Raw genomic sequence first — 19854 nt, forward strand, 5'->3', positions numbered from 1 at the left:
CAGCAACCTGAATGGAGAGGTAGGGTTAGCACACCCAGGGTAAGCACAGGCGTTTCCAGTGGGTGACAAAGTGGGTCAGGCACCCGCTGCTTGCCCCCACCCAATCAGTCACCCAAGGCATGACCTGGCCCTGTGGGTCACCTGGGAGTCCTTGCTCCAACTCACCAGGTAGGGGTCTTTGGCAGAGGCCTTTCAAGCCAGAGTAGTGGCCTTTTCTCACATTCTCTGAATAGGAAAGTGAAGCATAACCAGGTGGAGAGGCTTTTCTGACCTTCCCTTTCTTCCCCCAATCTTCTTGACCCCAGGTGATTCCAGGTTTCGGGGAGCCTGTGGCAGGGCCGCCTTTGTGGGACTTGTCATTAGAGCAGGCCTGGTCTAGTTTGTGCATCTGTCTGTGTATAACCAATGGTATGGATGATCAACACTATACCTAGGACAGACTGTGTGTGCCATAGATGACACAGTGCCTGACCGTGCTTGGGGGCAGGGTGGAGGTCTGCCTACCATTTCTCATGGCATTATTGACTGAGTGTCCCTGACCATCACTATGGGATCTGGGACTGTGAGAAACCCTGCACCACATTTGCCTCCAGGTTCCCAAGTATCTCTGCATCCATCTCTGTGAGTCTGTAACTATCAGACTGAATGTGACTGAGTATATGCCAGACTTTGTGGCCTCTATGTTCTTTATTTCAACAAATATTTACTGAGCACCTACTGTGTACCAGGCACTGGGAAGACAGCAATGAAATTAGCCAAGTCACTGCATTTAAAAAACAATATAAGTACAAAAAACGAAAGAAAAAGGAAAAAATAAACCTAAGTGACATAAATTTAATACATGGTGTCAGGTACTAAAAGAAAAACCATGCAGGTTGGAGACTCAGGGTTAACAGGCTCCCTCTGGCTGCTGTGGGGATACTAATCAGAGACAGAGGGTGGGCAGGAGTCCAGGGAGGAGGCAACGGGAAGGTGCATCTAATGCAGTGGTTCTCAACCCTCTGGCCCTTTAAACACAGTTCCTCATGTTGTGACCCACCCATAAAATTACTTTCGTTGCTACTTCATAACTGTAATGTTGCTACTGTTATGAATTGTAATGTAAATATCTGATATGCAGGATGGTCTTAGGCGACCCCTGTGAAAGGGTTGTTTGACCGCCAAAGGGGTCGTGACCCACAGGTTGAGAACCGTTGGTCTAATGGGTGACAGTGCTGCAGACAGTGAGAAGTGGTTGGATTCCGGATGTAATTTGCAATTAAAACAGAAGGAACTGGAGACATGGGGGTAAAAGAACAAGGAAGGGGTGGTGTGTGTCTGTGACCATGTCCACGTTTCTCCATGTTGGTCTTTACACAACTCCTGTGTGTACCAGTCCCTGACTGACTGTGTCCCCTAGGGGAGCCATCAGGACTTCCGGAGCCTTCAAGCAAAATTCCAGGCCTCTCAGCCTGAGACCAGTGAAGTCCCCCCCAAATCTCCAAAGCCTGAGTTCAAGAAACTCCTCAAGAAGTTTCCACAGCCTGAGCCCAGTGAGCACTCTAAGAAGCCCTCACCACCTGAGTTCACTGATCTGTCTAGGAAGCCCCCACAGCCCGAGTTCATTGCAGTGCCCCGGAAGCCCCCACAGCCCAAGCTCACTCATCTGCCCAAGAAGCCCTCCAAATCTGAGTTCAGTGAACTCCACAAGAAGTTCCCAGAGCTCGAGGCCACTGTGCTCCCCAGGAAGCCCCTGCAGCCTGAGGTCAGTGAGGACCCTCAGAAGGCCTTACAGCTGGAGCCCAGTGCACTTGCCCAAAAGCCCCAGCAGCCTGACCTCAGCAACCCCATCAGGCCTCCCACAGAACCCAAATTCAGTACATTCCCCAGAAAGTTCTGGCAGCCTGAGTCCAATGAGGCTATCCTGAAGGCCTCACAGCCCGAGTTCAGTAACTTTCCAAAGAAGCCCCCACCCCTTGAGTTCAGAAAGCCCCAGCAGCCTCAGATGCCCCCCTGGAAGCCTGAGCCCAGTGAGCCCCACCCCAACTTTTCACAACCTGACTTCAGTGCCTTCCCAAAAAAGACCCCACCACCTCAGCTGAGTAACCTCCCCAGGAAGGCCCTGCAGCTTGAGTCTGGTGACCTCCCCAGGACGTCCTCAGAGCCCGAGGTCTGTGTGTTTCCCAAGGGGCCACAGCAGTCTGAATTCAAAGCACTTTCTAAGCCCCCAAAGCCCAAGCTGAGCAGCCTCCCCAGGACGTCCTCAGAGCCTGAGGTCAGCTTATACCACAGGAAGTTTCCACAATCGGAGGGCCAGGGGACCCCCCGCAAGTTTTCACAGCCTGAAACCAATGCTCTGCCCAAGAAGCCCCGGCAGGCAGAGTTCTTTGGGGATCTCTCTAGAAAGCCCCCACTGCCTGGCTCTGTTTCGGAGAGCTCCCTGCCCATGGCTGTTGCGGGCTCCAGCACCAGATTCCCACTCAGCCCAGGGTTTGGCGCGAGGCAAAAGAAGTCAGGATTTCTCCTTCATGGTGGAGGGTCAAGACTGGGCCTCAGACCCGGCCACCCACCGCGGCAGAGGCCTCTGCCTCCGGTCAGCAGCCTGGGACCTCCACCTGCCAAACCCCCGCTTCCCCCGGGCCTCAAGGATGTCCAGAGCTTTCAGAGACCCTCAGCAGCAATCACAAGTGAGTCGGGCACCCCAGGCTGAAAGGAAGGGGGCAGAGGCTCCCTGGCCATGCCTGCCTCCTTCCTGCTCTCCTCTTTCCACAGCTCTACAGAAGACCTGCTCTTCTGCTGGAATCCACTTCCAGGCCAGACAGCCTAAGGCTATCCTAAAGTGAGTGTGGAGAATAAGGGGACACAGGTACTAGTCATGGGCCTGAAAGAGGCCCTTATCTCAGGTACCCTTGCAGGGATCAAGAGGAGATCTACGAGCTGTACGATGATGTGGACCTGACAGACTCCAGCCCCAGCACCAAGGGCAAAGGTTTGTTGGCAGCGGGGTTGCACACAGCCAGCCCGGGCTCCTGGGACCTATCTGCTGCAAGGGCATTTTCTGCCATTCTGTTCCCTGACAATGCAGGGGAGAAAGCAGGGTGGAGTAGGGGCCTTTCAGGAAGGTCACACCAGTTCCTGATGGGCAGCACAGCATAGTGAAGGGCAGCATAGAGGCCAAGAGCCATGATGTAGCCAGGGCAGGGGGGTGGCCCAGGTGAAAGTGGAAGAGTCAGGTAAAAAGCGGCAAGAGGACTTGGCGGTGTATTACACAGGAGCGAGAGGGCGCGAGGGCGCTTGCCTTGGGCCTGGTTGTAGAGTGAAGCCTTCCCTGAGTCGGGTAAAAGAAAGGTCCCTCATAGATCTATTGTGTCGGAGGTGCCTGAGGACCTGGGTCTGGACGTGGTATATCCCTGACACCTCTCTGAGTGCTCTGAGTTCCAAGGCCCCTTCTCTCTCCCTTCTTCCAACTCTGCTTCTGGAGGATGCTAGCCTAGCAGGCCCACACCTCCGGCCCAGCACCAGGTTTAATGCCTTCACCAACGCTGAGTGAAAACAAAAAGTGCTTCCACACAAGCACTTTACATGTGTGTCACTGAATCTGCACAGACCCCTACCCAAGGCCATGTCATGCCACTTACACATGTGGAAGCATGAGGATCTGAGAAGTATCTTGTTGCGCTTACACAGCCAGTACACACAAGTTCAGGTCCCCTGCTTCCAGACTGCTTCCCTGCCCTGGCTTTGGAAGGCCTTGCCTCCGGTCGGGGAACCTTCCATCAGGGGTGTCTTTAGGATGCTACCTCTCCCTCCCCATTAGTACCTCCCACCCAGATCTGCTGCTTCTGTGGCTACTTCTCCTGAGCTTTCTCCAGGGGCTGCTTACCAAAGCCCTCTGTTAGCAGTTAGTAGAGCTTTCTGACAGGTCCCCTCCTGCTTCTGCTCTAAATGTGGCTCTGAGGGGTCACTGTTGGGGACATAGACATGGAAAGGGAATGCCTGTGGCCACTCCACTTCCAGCAGCCTTGCAGGCATGGCCCACACCTTCTCCTTCCCCAACTCCAACCACCCAGAGCAATAGCTGCTCCACATCTTCACACAGCTGAAGGTCAGGCCCACCTTTTCCCCAGGATCTAAACAGGAGCCTGCCTTTCCCCATAGGGCCTGCTTGGGGTCACATTGCCAAGCTTGGGTCACAGGTACACCAGGTCCATCCCACACCCGTGTTCAGTGGTGTACTCTACTGCTACAATGGGTTTGTAGACTGCACCCATTGGGTGACCATTCCTGGTCTGGGCAGCCTCTGGAAGAAATAGGAGCAGCTGGAGCGGGTATTTTGGGTGGGATGGCACCATCAACTGAGCATCAGGCAGAGGCTGGAGGCAAGCTCAATGCCTGAAGGGGCAAGACCACCAAGCAAATACTCTCAGTGCGCTGCTTGAGCCTTCATTCTCCTGTTCATGAGGCTCTCACTGTAAGCCAATTCCATGACCAACAGCCTCCTACCGGGAAGGCTGGTCACTTGCCAGGAAGTCTGCCCCACCCTGGGAGACCCTTCATAGTCTAGTTCAGTGGTCAGCAAACCACGGCTCGCAAGCCACATGCGGCTCTTTGGCCCCTTGAGTGTGGCTCTTCCACAAAAAACCACGTGCGGGCGCGCACATAGTGCGACTGTAACTTCGTGGCCCATGCGCAGCAGTCGGTTTTCGGCCTGGGCGAGTCTATTTTGAAGAAGTGGCGTTAGAAGAAGTGTGTGTGTGGGGTGGGGAGGTCAGGCGACGGGAGACGCAGCGCGGGGGGGTGGAAGGGGGTACATTGTTTTGAGGTACGTTCGCTGAGGTCAACCCCTTCTAACTCTCCCATCCACACTCATCTATCTGAAACAAGTATACAAGAGTGTGGATGGGAGAGTTGGAAGGGGTCGACCTCAGCGAACATACCTCAATCAGATTGAGGATGTTTTTAGCAAAGGCCAGCTTAGGAGTACCCTACTTAAGTTAATAATAATGTACCTATCTATATAGTTTAAGTTTAAAAAATTTGGCTCTCAAAAGAAATTTCAATCGTTGTACTGTTGATATCTGGCTCTGTTGACTAATGAGTTTGCCAACCACTGGTCTAGTCTCATCATTAGCCAGGCCAGTCCAAGAACCGTACTCCTTTGGCCCCTTCTTAGAGGCTTAATTTGCCTCCAGGAAATGCTTTTGCCTCATTTTTAACCTAAATTTCATAATTCCTACAACCCAATCTGCTCTAGGCACCAGACATGAAATGGCCTCAAAAGCGTTTAAATCCTCTCTCTCTACCACTTACCATCTGGGTGAACTTAGGCAGGTTATTTTACCTCCCAGAGCCTTTGTTTCCTTATCAGCAAGTTGGAAATGACATGAATAAGGGGGAATGTCTTGAAAGCTGAGAGGGAAGGCTCACTCAAGATCAAGCAACCAGGGTCAAGAGAGGCCAAGCTGATAGTCCCTGTCCTAATATGGTGTTCTGACTGCCCCCAGATGAAGTGCCATTTATCCAGCAACCCCCCAGGAAGCCACCAGAAGACCCTGAGCTCAGGTACCACAGGGCAGGGAGGGGCCGAGCTCTGGGATAGCTGTGGAAGGGGACCCCTGAGGTGCTCATAAGCACCTAATTCCTTGAGTGACCCAGGAAAGAAAAGGCACCTCAGCCACAGCAGTTGTTGCCTATGGACCCTAAGACCCTGAAGAAAATCCGGAAGGCAGAGAAAGCTGAGAGGGAGTTCCGGAAGAAGTTCAAGGTGTGGCAAGAGCCCTGGGAGGGCTGGGGTCAGTCCAGTTGCCCAAGGCCCCTGGGGTTGGGGGAGGGAGGGTCAGCACAGCCAAAGCTCTAACATGCCCCTCCCCAGTTTGAGGGGGAGATCGTGATTCAGACAAAGATGATGATTGACCCCAATGCCAAGACACGGCGTGGGGGTGGGAAGCACCTGGGGATCCGACGTGGGGAGATCCTGGAGGTGATTGAGTTCACCAACAAGGAGGAGATGCTGTGCCGGGACACCAAGGGCAAGTGTGAGTAAGCTGGGCTGGCAGACTGGGGAGACAGGCCCTACACTGCCAGACCAAGAATTCACTCATCCCTGCTCTTTCTGCAGATGGCTATGTGCCCAGAACTGCACTGCTGCCCTTGTGAGTGCTGCTGTGATTGGGGGTGGGGTGGGTGTTGATGGGCCCAGGGGTAACTTCTGTCTCTGCTAACCCAACTGTACTCTCCACCAGGGAAACGGAGGTGTATGATGACGTTGGCTTCTGGGGTATGTAGATGTGCTGGTTGGGTTGGCGGGGACCACAGCATCTTAGGAAGGGGTAAGCCCCCACCCTACTTCCCCAGGAGATACTTATGAGTCGTCACTGGAAATCATCCTTTCCCCTCTGTAGACCCTCTAGAAAGCCAACCATTTCCCCGAGGACAATAAAGCCTGCAGGTGTGGGGACCCAGGACAACCACCCACTAACCTAGGAATCCTGGATCCCAGCTTAGAGGCCACAGAACTGCCAAGGCTCACACCTGACCATGTACATGAACCACATAAAGCCTTTCTTTAAAGTGATCACTGCTTCTTGTTTTTTCTTTCCTACCTGACAGGCACACAGTGTAGATATGATCAAACACTCATGGGTCTATGGGGCCGAACCCCTCCTTCATGTTCTCACCTCTCAGGGATAAAGGCGAGGAGAAAAGTGTGGTGGGGAGAAGGTGGCAAGGAAACTAGTAACCTGATAGACTTCAAGGTTTGAATTCCTGTGACAGAGTCGTGTCAGCTGCCAATCATGATTGAGAGGGAGTCAGGCAGGACACATCCAACACTGCCCCGCCACATGCAGACAGGACAAGTGGCAACTGCTGCTCCTTACAGGCTGCAAGCAGCTGTCTAGCCCAAGTGGACCCATGTACGAGGTCACATTTTGGTGGTGGTACCCCAGTTTTGTTTTAATATATTTTTATTGAATTCAGAGAGGAAAGGAGAGGGAGAGAGAGATGGAAACATCAATGAGAATCATGGATCGGCTGCCTCCTGCAGGTCCCACACTAGAGATTGAGCCCGCAACCCAGGCATGTGCCCTTGGCTGGAATCAAACCTGAGACCCTTCAGTCTGTAGGCTGATACCCTATCTACTGAGCCAAACCAGCTAGGGCAGGGGGACCCAGTTCTGATACAGCCCAGGTATTAAGTTCAGCCTGAACCTCTATGGGACTAAACATGCTCAGAAACTCACACCCTGCTTAGTCTGTTTTAGTAAAGAAAGCTATTATGAACTGAGTATTTGGTCCCCACCCCCTCTCCAAATCCTAATGCCTAATTTGAGAGGCAATTAGCTCTATTATCCCCAAGAAAGCTCTTTTGTCCTTTCTACCATGTGAGGTAACAGAAGGCACTATGAACCAGGATCTGGCTCTCTCACCAGACAGAGACTGCTGGCGTTTTAATCTTGGACTTCTGAGCCTCCAGATTGTGAGAAATCAATTTGTTGTTTATAAACCACCCAGCTTATGGTATTTTTGTTATAGCAGCCAGAGCAGACTAAGACAAAAGCTGAACTAGAAATGAACCCAATGTAGTGCCTGTACCCCTTCAAGAAACTGCACAGAAGGGAGACAGGACAGCTAACAGCCAAGTCTCCATTACCAACACAAGGGATTTAAAGTCCATTCAGGATAAAGTTTCCATAGTTAATTCCTAAAGGAGCAGGGTCCACAGACAAGCAAGAATGGGGATGAGACTCCTGGTGTTCACAGCTCCAAAGGTAGAAAGGAGACTGAGTGGTTCCTGCTCCCCAAATATTGGGTGGTGGCCCCACAACACACACAAAAGCAAGCAGCTTTCAGGAACTGGTATTTATTATCAAAGTCATATTTGATGTCAACAAGATGCCACAACTACAAAAAAAATTGCGCACATTGCAATCTCAATGCAAACAGTCAAATGGAACCCCAGTCATTAAAAAAGTAATTCAAATTACCCCAAAAAGCAACTGAATTTTTTAAACATCTTTATACATCCAGCCAACAAATTAAAATGGTTAACAAGAAAAAATACAAATTCAGAGGTCTGGTATCGATGTTTAAAAAAGGCAACTGCTTAAGCATTTCTATCGATTCGAACATCAATCTCTCGGCCACTCAGCTTCATCCCATTCATCATCCGGCAGGCTCTCTCAGCCACCTCTGGAGACTCAAACTTAACCACACCGCACCCCTTGGACTTCCCATTCTCCATCTTGATGTCCGCATACAGCACGTGGCCTGGGCACAGGGAGGGAAAAAAACCACAACTCATCAGGCAAACCAGATCTCAGCCTCAGTGTGGGCTCCACTCAGTCCAAATCACCTGTGAATTTCGGTGGTCTGAGTCAAAAGGGAGAGTAGAGTACTTCCCCACCCCTGGTGCATGAATGCCCAGAACACAGTGGCTGGGACCCAACTCTATAGCCCCCAGGCCAATTCCCATTCTTCTGCCAACAGGAAAAAATCTGACCAGCCCCATGACAGCTTCAAATGCAGGTCTTTACACTCTGAAGAGTTAGCCAAAAAAGGGGAGGCCGTGAGGCCAGATTTATAAGCAAATTTTACAAAGTCTTCGTTTTTCACTACACCAAATCACCACATTTACAAAGCCATCACCAATATGATGTATACTTTTGCACTATCCAAATATAAGCTGTGTAATAATTAGCAGTTTTCACATATTCATTCATTCAAGCACTGATTAAGCATCCAGGTATGTGTCAAGCACTGTGAAAACAAGTGCACAGGAGAAAAGCCATAGAAACACAGGGCTCTACTTCAGAGACTGCCAAGGACATGACAGTGTAGCCAGTGCTAGGAGACCACAACTCTAGAGCCATTAACTGAGAAAAGGACAACATCCTGGAGGGCTTCTCCTGGGAAAGTTCTGAAACAGAGTTTAAGTTCACCAGAGGACTTGCTGATAACAGCTCTCAACAGAGCACTTCTGGAGAACAGCACTTGTAACTCAGGTTTCAGGGACAGGAGGGAGAGATGAAAGAGGAAGGAATCAAGCTGTACAGGGGCTTGTGAGAGTGAACTTTTCTCTTGTCAGCCCAGGGTCACTTCCAGATATGAGGCCAGGGGGACTTGCATGATCCAATCTGACTTTTCAGAGTATCTACTACAATGTGGAAGCTGATGAGTAGAGACAGAGGGCAAGAAGGAAGGCTATGGCTCAATAGCTAACCCCAGAGAAGAACCAGGAGAGCAGCATCATGGTGAAATATGAGCCACTACTGAAACAGGAAATAACACCGAGGAAGCTTTGATCTAGCAAGCCACCTAGACTCTGGCTTAGGGCTAGGCCTCCATTTTACATGGTTAAAAGAACAGAAGTTGCCCCAACCAAATGGCTCATTTGTTGAAGCATTATCCCATACACCAAAAAGGTGGCGGGTTTAATTCTTGGTCAGGGCACATATATGGGAGGCAATCGATAGATGTTTCTCTCTCAACATAACTTCAGGTGAGGATTAAAAAATAAAACACGCCGAAACCGGTTTGGCTCAGTGGATAGAGCGTCGGCTTGCGGACTGAGGGGTCCCGGGTTCGATTCCGGTCAAGGGCATGTACCTGGGTTGAGGGCACATCCCCAGTGGGGAGTGTGCAGGAGGTGGCTGATCGATGTTTCTCTCTCATCGATGTTTCTAACTATCTCTCTACCTTCCTCTCTGTAAAAAATCAATAAAATATATAAAAAAAATAAAAATAAAAAAAATAAAACACACACACACAAACTGAAGTGGTGGGGGTAAGGGACAGGTAGGGTGGGAGGTGGGGGTCACCCAGAGACAACTTAACTTACTTTCAGCCAAAAAGTGAGCCTACCAGAATGGTTGCCTGGTGTGCCAGAAAACCACAATCACAGACCTTCAGCTTCACTCACATATAAGCTACTGCATACCCAGAGCCTGGCAATACCACACTCACAGGACCTGCTGGGCAAGTGCTCTCTGAAGCACAACTCAAGTAGGTTCTATGGTAGAAAGAGACCTTGTCTCAAATGTATTCATTTTATTTAGGTCTGTTACTTAGAAGCCATATGAGCTTGAGAATGTGACTTTGCCTGATCATCTGTAAAACAGGGGCCATGCTATCTCCTTTCAAAAACCGTAACATGGAAAAAAAAGATTAAGGGTAATATGAAAACACAGGGGGAAAGTGTCTGACACATACAAGGAAACTCAACCTGCTTGAATATTTGCATAGGCAGAAAAATGGCCAAGTCCCATCAGCCCTCTAGAGTAAATAAAGTGGCTTTTAAAACTAGGATGGAAGGTTCACTGCATAACTTAAATGCATCATCAACAAGCTACGATTTCTGAAGCCACAACATATGGAAGCATCTAGAAAGCATTTCTCAAACACTTACCACATTCGTTGAATTTGTCCTTTAGCATTTTCCATGTAAAATCAAATGGGAGCTGGGGGGGGGGGGAAAAGTGATTCAACCAAATCCTAATGTATAAACATTCCCATTATCTCTGAGGGTGACTTAAAAGATTTCCTATTACACAGAGAAATTGGCTGACCTCCCAACTGAGACAATCAACAGAAAACAAATTGGTCTGGAATGAGGTTTTAAACTAGCACACCAAGTTTACTCCATTGTAGCTTTTTCTGTCCATGGGGACATCATTCAGAGAGCAGAATGCACAGCTGCCTGTGGTTCAGGCCACAGAACCACTGAATAGTAGCTAAAGGCAGTCAATTTGGTACAGATAATTCACAACCAACCATTTTTTCCTCTGTACTGTCAGGCCAAGGTTTAGTGGCTCTTCAAGCCAAGAGATCAGAAAACTAGAGTTCTTCATCTCACTGTTCCATCTAGTACTCAGGGAAGTCCAGTGTGTTCACAGAACCCACTATTCTTGCTGGAAAGTATTGTAAGCTGTCATATTCCCTCCTCATCCTACCAGCATCAAACTTGGGGACAGTGACAAGGTGGCTCGATGCTACTCAGCTCCCTTTCTGAAGAGAACATAACCTCTGACTTTACTGGCCACCATTTGGTCTTGCTGACTTCCTGTCTCCCCCTTTCCTTTGCACCTATAAATTGAGAGGTTCCAGGTGATCCACTTACATTTCTCACAAATATCTGGCAGGCCTTTCTGGCCACCCCAGGAGCATGGCCTCCAGCTCCACCAAAGGAACCTGCGAAGCTTCCTCCAAAGTTGCCACGCTCCATCTCGATGGCACGGTCAAAGCTGGCACTGCCACCGCCACCCATGGCCAGGCCCATGCGCTCAATGCCAGCGCCCAGGGCCGGGCCCATGGCAGGACCCATGCGCTCCAGGCTGTTGGCACCCATGCGCTCCAGGCCCATGCGCTCCAGACTGTTGGCGCCCATTCGCTCCAGGCCCATGCGCTCCAGGTTGTTGGCGCCCATGCGCTCCAGGCCGGTGGCCATGCGATCCATCACAGGGCCCATACGCTCCAGGCCAGCCCCCATGCCCGCGGGCACCATGCGATCCATGCTCAGGCCCATGCGCTCAATGGCAGGGCCCATACGCTCCACACCAGAGCCCATGCGCTCAATGGTCTGGCCCACACGATCAATGGGTGCGGCCATGCGCTCCAGGCCAAAGCCCATGCCGGCACCCATGCGCTCCACGCCAGATCCAATGCGCTCCATGGTCTGGCCCATGCGCTCGATGCTGGAGGCCATGTGGTCGAGGCCCAGTGGGCCCATGCGCTCGATGCCAGAGCCCATGCGCTCGACGGAGCCCATGCGGTCCATGACCAGGCCCATACGCTCAATTTCAGAGCCCACACGATCCATGCCATGGCCCAGGCCTGCGCCCATGCGCTCCATGCCAGCACCCCCAATGCGGTCAATGCCGGGGCCCATCCTCTCGATCCCAGGGACACTGCCTCCACCTCCACCTGAAAGAGGGACACAAAACACAGGCAGATATCAAGGACTTGTGCCAGCAGGGTGACCTGGGTGCAGAGGGCTGGGTACTTCACAAGCTCACCCACAATTCAAAAACTAAGCCCCGCAATAATTTATCATTTAGATATCCCTCACATGTTGACAACTATTAAAGCTGGGTAGTGAATAAGTACTTCATTCTTCCTACTTCTGTGCCATAGTTGAAATTTACATTAAAAAAATTTTTAAAAAGGAAAAAACCCACCCTGGAAGATTTGTATTGACAATGTTGTCCATGTTACCTTGGAAGTGCTAGTAGTTGTGACAATCTTTTTGACACAGCTGTTGATTCCTGAGAGCTCTGCAGTTTTCCCACTACCAGAGACTGAGAAATGCTCAAGGAGAGGCTCAGAAATCCCACCCTCAGATGGTCACCCAGTGTAATGGATTACATGGTGACAATTCAAAATCACTCACCACCTTTAACCTCTCCCAACTTGTCTCTTTAAGATGCCCTGCTGGTGGCCAATCTGGCTGCATTTCCTTAGCATCTCCAGAGCATAGAAAAGCTATACAAGCAAGAAGAGGCAAAGAAAACAAATACCAACACCATCATAGGTTCTTCTGTGTACAAATGAACACAGACAACCACTTCCAGGGAACCTTACTCTGTCAGAGAAATCGCCAACCAACTTGTGTGTAACCTTGCTGGCTTTGGAGGAAAAGAATCCTATAGCACCACAGAGTGGATTCTGAAAGAGGCTTAGGATCCATACCTCACAGTTCAGCTGGACACATGTTAGCAGTTAGCAGTGCACAGTGACCCTGTGACACTTGCAACTCTGGACACGGAGGATCTGACTCCCACCACCAAGGCCACTGCCCTCTACTTTACCACAAGCAGAGCTCGTGGGGCCTCTCACTCAAGCTTCACCACCACCACTATCACCACCTGCCTCTGAAAATGGGCAATTGAGCCTGCAGCCCAGTACAAGATGTAAGTTAAGAACAGAAAAGTTAGCAGTTTCTATAACTGATTCCCTAACTGAACAACATCGTGACCTGGCATGAGTCATGCTCCTTCTCCATACCTGTTTCCTTGGGTGAATAACAAAACACCAAGTGGCAAAATATATGCACAATTTAAAGAATATTAGACTTTCAGAGTAGAAATTTCTCAGAAACTATAAAAAAAGGCAAGAGACTTCAAGAGGGGAGGTTGCATGCCCACGAGCATCAGAAATGAGGCCAATCTCCCCTGCTCCACCACCATCACCACCAACAGCGGCAGAGAACTGGGAAGAAATGAGTTCTAGAATCAACCCACCACAGAAAGTGCTAGCAAGTGGAGTCACCAAGGAAATGCCAAAACACTCAGAGCCATGAGGACAAATCAGGTTGAAAATAGTACATTTAGTTTTAAGTACGCATTTTAAAAAGTGTATTACTGGGAGGATATATTTCAAAATGTTTACAGCATTCATCACTGGGCAGTGAAATTTCAGATATTTACTTTACCCATAATTTTCAGAGTTGTTATGAGTATATGCATATATTTTATTAAGCAATTTTATGTATTAGGTGGCATATTTTTACAATCAGATAAAATACTTTCAGGAATTTATAATTTCATAGTATTAAAAACAAAAAAGCCCCCAAAGCATGTAAGCACATTATAATAACAATGACAAACACAGCTCACATAGCACTTAAATACTCTTTTACATGTATTAACTCATTTATTCTTCAAAACAATCCTATGAGGTAGTAGGTACTATTGTATCCACATTTTATAGTACAAAAATTAGAGATTCAGTAACTTGCCAAATGTCACACAGGTAGGCAGAAGCTGATTCCCCCCGCCCCCGCAGGCAGTCTATTTTAGAGCCCATGCTTTTCACCACCACACTTTACTATCCCTGGTAATAACAGCCTAGTCTAAAAATCAAAACAGCAAAACTAAGCGTTTCCTACCTCCTCCCTGCTTTGCAATGATCTCTCCTCTCTTCAGTGCATTACTTAGGATTTCTAAGGAAATCAGGAAGAAAAAAAAATTAGCCAAACTTCTCTATGGTTAATAAAAATTTATTACAGATTTCAGAGAAATACTACTAATTATGAAATTTAAAAAGGAAAGTGGGGGCAGGGGGTTGAGAAATACACATAGACAAGATCATTTTACTGGAAAATTGCAAAATCCTTGATAACGGGTCATGATGGGAGGAGCCCACATAGCTCCAAAGTGAGGCCCAGTTGGTAGAGCCATCTGGGAATGTGCCCAGCAAAGTCCATGTATACTCATGAAATGAATTTGGAAAGTCAGAAGAACAAAAATGGAGCCAGTGGTCCAGACCCTCAGTACTCATAGACGAAAGTCTGCACTCATCCACACAGATCCAATCAGCATGTTAATATTATTCCGTAGCGAAACTAAAGCTACATTTACAGCCCCAAACCCTGCAAACCAGCATCAAGTGCATGCAGTGCTAGAAATGTGACCTAGTTAACAAGCTGTGAATGGAAAGATTTCAGCAAGCTAAGCCCACCAGCCCCACCTGGAAGGAGCTGGGTGTGAGGGTGACTAAGTGATAGACAAATCCTCAAAAAAATTAAAAACCCCAACACATTCAGCCGTCTAAGACAGAAAACACTGCTGCTTGCTTGCCAACAGTTCAAAGTTTGTGGAGTGCTATTATTAGTGGTCACTTTTAGAAGTTTATTCTCAGTCTTTCATTATGTAGAGGAAACTTGGACTGTGCCATCCCCAACCTGGTCTTGAAGTAAGCTCAGTAACATGGACAATAGCTACTGGTCACATCAAGTATTATGGCCATGACCACAAAGAGATTAAACCCTATCCCACAACTGTTTCTAGTACTGCAACTACCTGCTAGAGGAAGGAAGTACACCAAAAATAATAGACCTCCATCCTGTCTGCAAATCCAGTACAGGACTTATTCTTCCATAAAGTCTATGATCCTGCTCAGCAGGCCCAAGCCTACTCTCACTTTCCTAAAACAGTACTTACATCAAACCATTTCTGGAAAAAGCCTTCACAATGGCTCCACCACTGATTTAAAGGACAAATTCTTTTCATGGGCACTCATTCACAGGTCTCTCTGCTCACTCCCAACTTGAATCTGTTCTTCCCGTCTCAGATAGACCATCACCTCCAAGCCTCCACACCTGACACTGTCTAGCCTCCTATCTTCCATCACACCTTCTACCTATGCTGAACCCCCTTGGACACCAGCCCCTCCATTCAAGATCCAGGGCTCTTTCAGCAGCATGCCATCTAGGGCAGTGCTTTTTAAAATCCGAACACTGAGAAAATCATCTTTGTGTGGTGCTTACATGGCTGTCTAAGGGATCAGGAATCAACAACTCTACCAGCTCCCTTGCTAAGCCACTTTGATATACTGACCTCCAGTGCTAATTGGAGCCACTCTTAGCATTGTCTCCTCAGCTGCACTATCTCCTCTCCTTCAAGGTCAAGAACCACATATTTATCTATAGCCTTGAAGCATCAAGTACAGTTGTTTGCACAAAGAACTGCCTTGACAGGAGAAAAGGGACACTGAGTAGCGAGGCACTATAGAAAGTGGCACCAAAATAATTGAACTGTCAAATAAACACAGAAAATTAAAATCAAGAACGGAATCTGGAAAACCAATCCAGGTAACTACTCTAAAAACCTAACAAATATTTTATTTGGTACAAAAACCTTTTATCTTAGTCTGATGATAAGTAGTAGTAAGGAAATCCAGACAAAGCCTTGTTCTTGTCACTTTGGGAGGCTTCAGTACAGATGACAAACTCAATCAGAGAAAAGGTTCCAAAGTAGCAAAAGGAACAAGACCCACAGATGTATTTTTATCAAGGTCAGGACAGGAAGAGTTTCCTGTTGCCACATGAAGTAACCTCACCAGATCCACTGTGTCATCACAGAAGCACCACAGAGCAGCAAAGGATTAAGGGTTCAGAGCAGAAAAAAGTGCTCTTAAGAACAGTTACATATCACATGTTCTTCTCACCACAGGTAGACACAAATTAGTATTTGTAGCCAAATGACAATAAATTTTTAAAAATATATTTTTATTTATTGATTTCAAAGAGGAAGGGAGAGGGAGAGAGATGAAAGAATCATTGATTGGCTGCCTCCTGCACACCCCCTACTGGGGATCCAGCCCCACAACCCAGGCATCTGCCCTTGACCAGAATCAAACCCAGGACCCTTCAGTCTGTAGGCCAACGCTCTATCCACTGAGCCAAACCGGGTAGGGCCAAACGACAATAAATTTTAAAACAATTTAAAAACACTATCATTTTAAACACAAAACCAATGCTAGTCATGGAAATAAAAAACTTTTAACTGACCTAGTCATATACAAATTATAAACTCACTCCCAAATTCTAAAAGCTCTGGAATAATCTAGAATCATATCAAGTATGGGGGGAGGGGGAATGTCTTTACTACCAGCCTAGTAAAATATGAGGAAGTCATTTAAGTTGCCTAACCACAGACAGGAAAAAAGTGAAACAAGTCTCCATCAACAACAGTATCTACTCCAAATGAGTTTCTACTAGTTCCTGATCTTCATGAAGAACACCAAGACGAGGTCCTAAAAATAATGTACAGAATTAAGAATTATGCCTTGCCTGGCCAGTGTGGCTTGGTGGTTGAGCGTCAACCTATGAACCAGGAGGTCACAGTTCGATTCCCAGACAGGGCACATGCCTATGTTACAAGCTCGGTGCCCAGTGGGGGTCATGCAGGAGGCAGCTAATTGATGTTTCTATCTTTCTATCCTTCCTCTCTCTCTCTCAAGATTAACATATTAAAAAAAGGGGCGGGGGAGGGGTTGTGGAGGAGGAGGAAGTGGCAGTGGCTGCAGATGTCGCCGAGACCGACCGAGCTACTTCTGAACATACAAACTGCTTCTGAACATAAGGTGGCCTCCCAGCGCCCAACCTGGGCCTGCGCGGGAGCCCACGCCCAGCTCTGCTGCCCCCCCGCCCCCAAATTTAAAAAAGAAAAAGAAAAAAGAACCCTGTTCAACTAATGTGCTGAATGATGACTCTTCCTAGGGCCTCCATAAAGTCTAATAGAGTTCAGCTCATACAAACCAGACCCCAAAAAACTTAAAGTCCTCACACCCAGCCCATAGTGTCCCATAAAGACAAAAGCTGAGAGCTTTGAGGTTGTAACCTAGCAGTCTCTTATCTGCACCGGTGAGAAGCAGGTGAAGATGAGTTAGAGAAGGGGCAAATCCATGCTCTAAAATACCTTTGAGAGAAACAAACTTCTGAGTGCAGGAATAAATAATCTCCTTGCAACACACTAAAAAGGAGAATTAAGCTGACAATAACAGAAAAACCTAAACTCAAAACAGGGGGAGATGTCCATGTAAAAGTAAAGAAGAAATTGCTTTGTAATTTAACTAAAACTAAAATGAGTTTCTCTGCATTTAGGCAGGCCCAATACTTAAGGTCTTCCAACATTAGAAAACTTCTCTAGTTCACCGAGCTCTATCGAAAGGCATCAGAAAGCACACCATAACATTCTTGCTAAGTGGAACAGCATCCTGGACTAAGCAGACCTACACTCCACTTAGCAGGGCCTTGACAATTTCTACCATAATAGAGCACCAGTTATGTAAGTACAGCAGTTTCAACTCCCACAGACAGCAAATATCTCATACCAATGTTGACAAAGAAGCCACCAGAAAAGACTAAAAGTAGTACTATACATAGCAATAAAAATTCAAAGACCAAAAGTTTTTTATCTAGGTCTAGAAAACACAATTTTTTTGAAGACTAAGGAAGGAAACCAGCAGACTTTGCCTAAGAAAAAACCTCCAAAACCAGAGTGCTCCTGCACCTCCAGGGGGCTGACCCCCGCCACCACGGGGGCCCCACAGGGCCTTTCTTACCCATTCCTCTGCCAAGGGGCTCTCCAAAGCTTCGAGACATTCCCATTTCGTTTCTGGCAAAGTCTCTTTCAAATCCTCCACCCATGCCACGCTCCATCTCTGTGGAAAAAAATATTACCCTAGGCCTTTCCAGGAATATCATTATATTTTAGACATTAACAAAACAAAAAACTCTTATAGACACTACAGCAGCCACCACCAAGTCAGTATATTTAGTTTTTCTATACAAAACCAACATTCATCCTTTATTCCTAAAAAAAAAAAGTCACCTCAAGTGAATCCCTGAAAGCAACCTACCTTACTCCATGAAGGACTAATTTACAACATCCATTACAGCCACACATGGGCACACCAAGCACCTGCTACTCGTAACTGACCTGGGGGACTGCAGAGCATGTTGAGTCAAAGATAGGCTGCAAGAGAGCCTGTTTATGTACCAGCAGCAGCAGGTACCATTTCTGGTGCACTTGCCACATGCCCTGCCCTGCCCTGCCCTGCCCTGCGCTTTATGTGTGCTACTATTTCATGGAATCCTCACAACCAGCCCCCCACCCCCACCCCAATATTACCTTACACCACCTCTGCCCCTTTACAAAGAAACTGAGGCTCAAATGACTTCGTAACTTGACCAAGGTCACATTCCTGGTAAGGGGTGAGGCGAAGGTTGAAACCTAAAACTTAATGTAAAAGCCCCTGCTGTAATACACAAGCACAGCCATTCATTCATTCATTCATTCATTCATTCATTTATAAATAAATAAATCTACACTAGTAAAAGAGAAACATGGTAATTGGCGTACGACCAGCTACCCTTTTCATTGGCTAATCAGGGCGATATGCAAATTAACTGCCAACTAAGATGGCGGTTAACTGCCAACAAAGGTGGTGGTTAATTTGCATATGTAGGCACAATGCAGGGAGGCGAAAGGGAAAGCAGGAAGAAGCCCCCTGCCACTGACAGTGATCGGAAACCCAGTGGGGAGCTAAGAGCCGGGGGGCAGGGCAAAGGCGTTCACATTCAGCACATTAGTGAACAGGGTTCTTTTTTCTTTTTCTTTTTTAAATTTTTGGGGGTGGGGACAGCAGAGCTGGGCATGGGCTCCAGCGCAGGCCCGGGTTGGGCACTGCGAGGCCACCGCCTTTGCCCTGCACCCCAGCCATGATCGGAGAATCAGGCACCTTTTCCGCCCTGGCCAGTGATAGCAGGAAGTAGGGGTGGAGCCAGCGATGGGAGCTGGGCAAGGTCGAAGCTGGCAGGCCCACCCCCTGCCACTGACAGTGATCGGAAACCCAGTGGGGAGCTAAGAGCCGGGGGGCAGGGCAAAGGCGTTCACATTCAGCACATTAGTGAACAGGGTTCTTTTTTCTCAGGAATCATGCCTAGGCAGGGGACCCCCAGCCCCCTCCGATTGCCTGATCGGCTCCTTGCCCAGGCCTGATGCCTCGGCCAGAGGCGTCGCCCCCCATCACCCTCCGATTGCCTGATCGGCTCCTTGCCCAGGCCTGATGCCTCGGCCAGAGGCGTCGCCCCCCATCACCCTCCGATTGCCTGATCGGCTCCTTGCCCAGGCCTGATGCCTCGGCCAGAGGCGTCGCCCCCCATCACCCTCCGATTGCCTGATCGGCTCCTTGCCCAGGCCTGATGCCTCGGCCAGAGGCGTCGCCCCCCATCACCCTCCGATTGCCTGATCGGCTCCTTGCCCAGGCCTGATGCCTCGGCCAGAGGCGTCGCCCCCCATCACCCTCCGATTGCCTGATCGGCTCCTTGCCCAGGCCTGATGCCTCGGCCAGAGGCGTCGCCCCCCATCACCCTCCGATTGCCTGATCGGCTCCTTGCCCAGGCCTGATGCCTCGGCCAGAGGCGTCGCCCCCCATCACCCTCCGATTGCCTGATCGGCTCCTTGCCCAGGCCTGATGCCTCTGGCCCAGGAATTAGGCCTGGGGAGGGGTGGAGCCTGCAACCATTGGGAGCTGGGGGCATCAGGCCTGGGCGGGGGGCAAAGCCAGCAATCGGAGAGGGCTGGGGGTCCCCTG

General features: G+C 48.8%; 2 protein-coding genes across 10 annotated transcripts in view; one reads left to right on the forward strand and one right to left on the reverse strand.

Moving 5' to 3' along the window:
* Nucleotides 1-6553, forward strand: part of PRAM1 (PML-RARA regulated adaptor molecule 1) — a 7347-nt gene extending 794 nt beyond the window's left edge. Inside the window, exons 2-11 of one of the 2 annotated variants that reach the window (XM_015563209.1) lie at nt 1400-1744; nt 1889-2666; nt 2752-2818; nt 2895-2968; nt 5484-5541; nt 5635-5743; nt 5852-6014; nt 6098-6131; nt 6222-6256; nt 6381-6553. In XM_015563209.1, coding sequence (XP_015418695.1) covers nt 1400-1744; nt 1889-2666; nt 2752-2818; nt 2895-2968; nt 5484-5541; nt 5635-5743; nt 5852-6014; nt 6098-6131; nt 6222-6256; nt 6381-6418 — 1701 coding nt within the window. In that variant the 3' untranslated portion in view covers nt 6419-6553. Of the gene's footprint in view, nt 1-1399; nt 2667-2751; nt 2819-2894; nt 2969-5483; nt 5542-5634; nt 5744-5851; nt 6015-6097; nt 6132-6221; nt 6257-6380 lie in introns of both variants that reach the window. The other variant, XM_006762657.2, reaches the window with a different exon arrangement.
* A 1267-nt stretch (nt 6554-7820) lies between these two features.
* HNRNPM (heterogeneous nuclear ribonucleoprotein M) overlaps nt 7821-19854 on the reverse strand; it is a 48977-nt gene continuing 36943 nt past the window's right edge. For 3 of the 8 annotated variants that reach the window (XM_006762659.2, XM_006762662.2, XM_015563214.1), the window contains 5 exons: nt 17821-17919; nt 13862-13915; nt 11096-11898; nt 10385-10436; nt 7821-8247 (listed from right to left, as the gene is read on the reverse strand). In XM_006762659.2, coding sequence (XP_006762722.1) covers nt 8084-8247; nt 10385-10436; nt 11096-11898; nt 13862-13915; nt 17821-17919 — 1172 coding nt within the window. In that variant the 3' untranslated portion in view covers nt 7821-8083. The remainder of the gene's footprint in view (nt 8248-10384; nt 10437-11095; nt 11899-13861; nt 13916-17820; nt 17920-19854) is intronic. The other 5 variants (XM_006762664.2, XM_006762661.2, XM_015563213.1 and 2 more) reach the window with 3 other exon arrangements.

Source organism: Myotis davidii, unplaced genomic scaffold (genome assembly GCF_000327345.1).
Source record: "Myotis davidii unplaced genomic scaffold, ASM32734v1 scaffold479, whole genome shotgun sequence".
Taxonomy (NCBI): Eukaryota; Metazoa; Chordata; class Mammalia; order Chiroptera; family Vespertilionidae; genus Myotis; species Myotis davidii.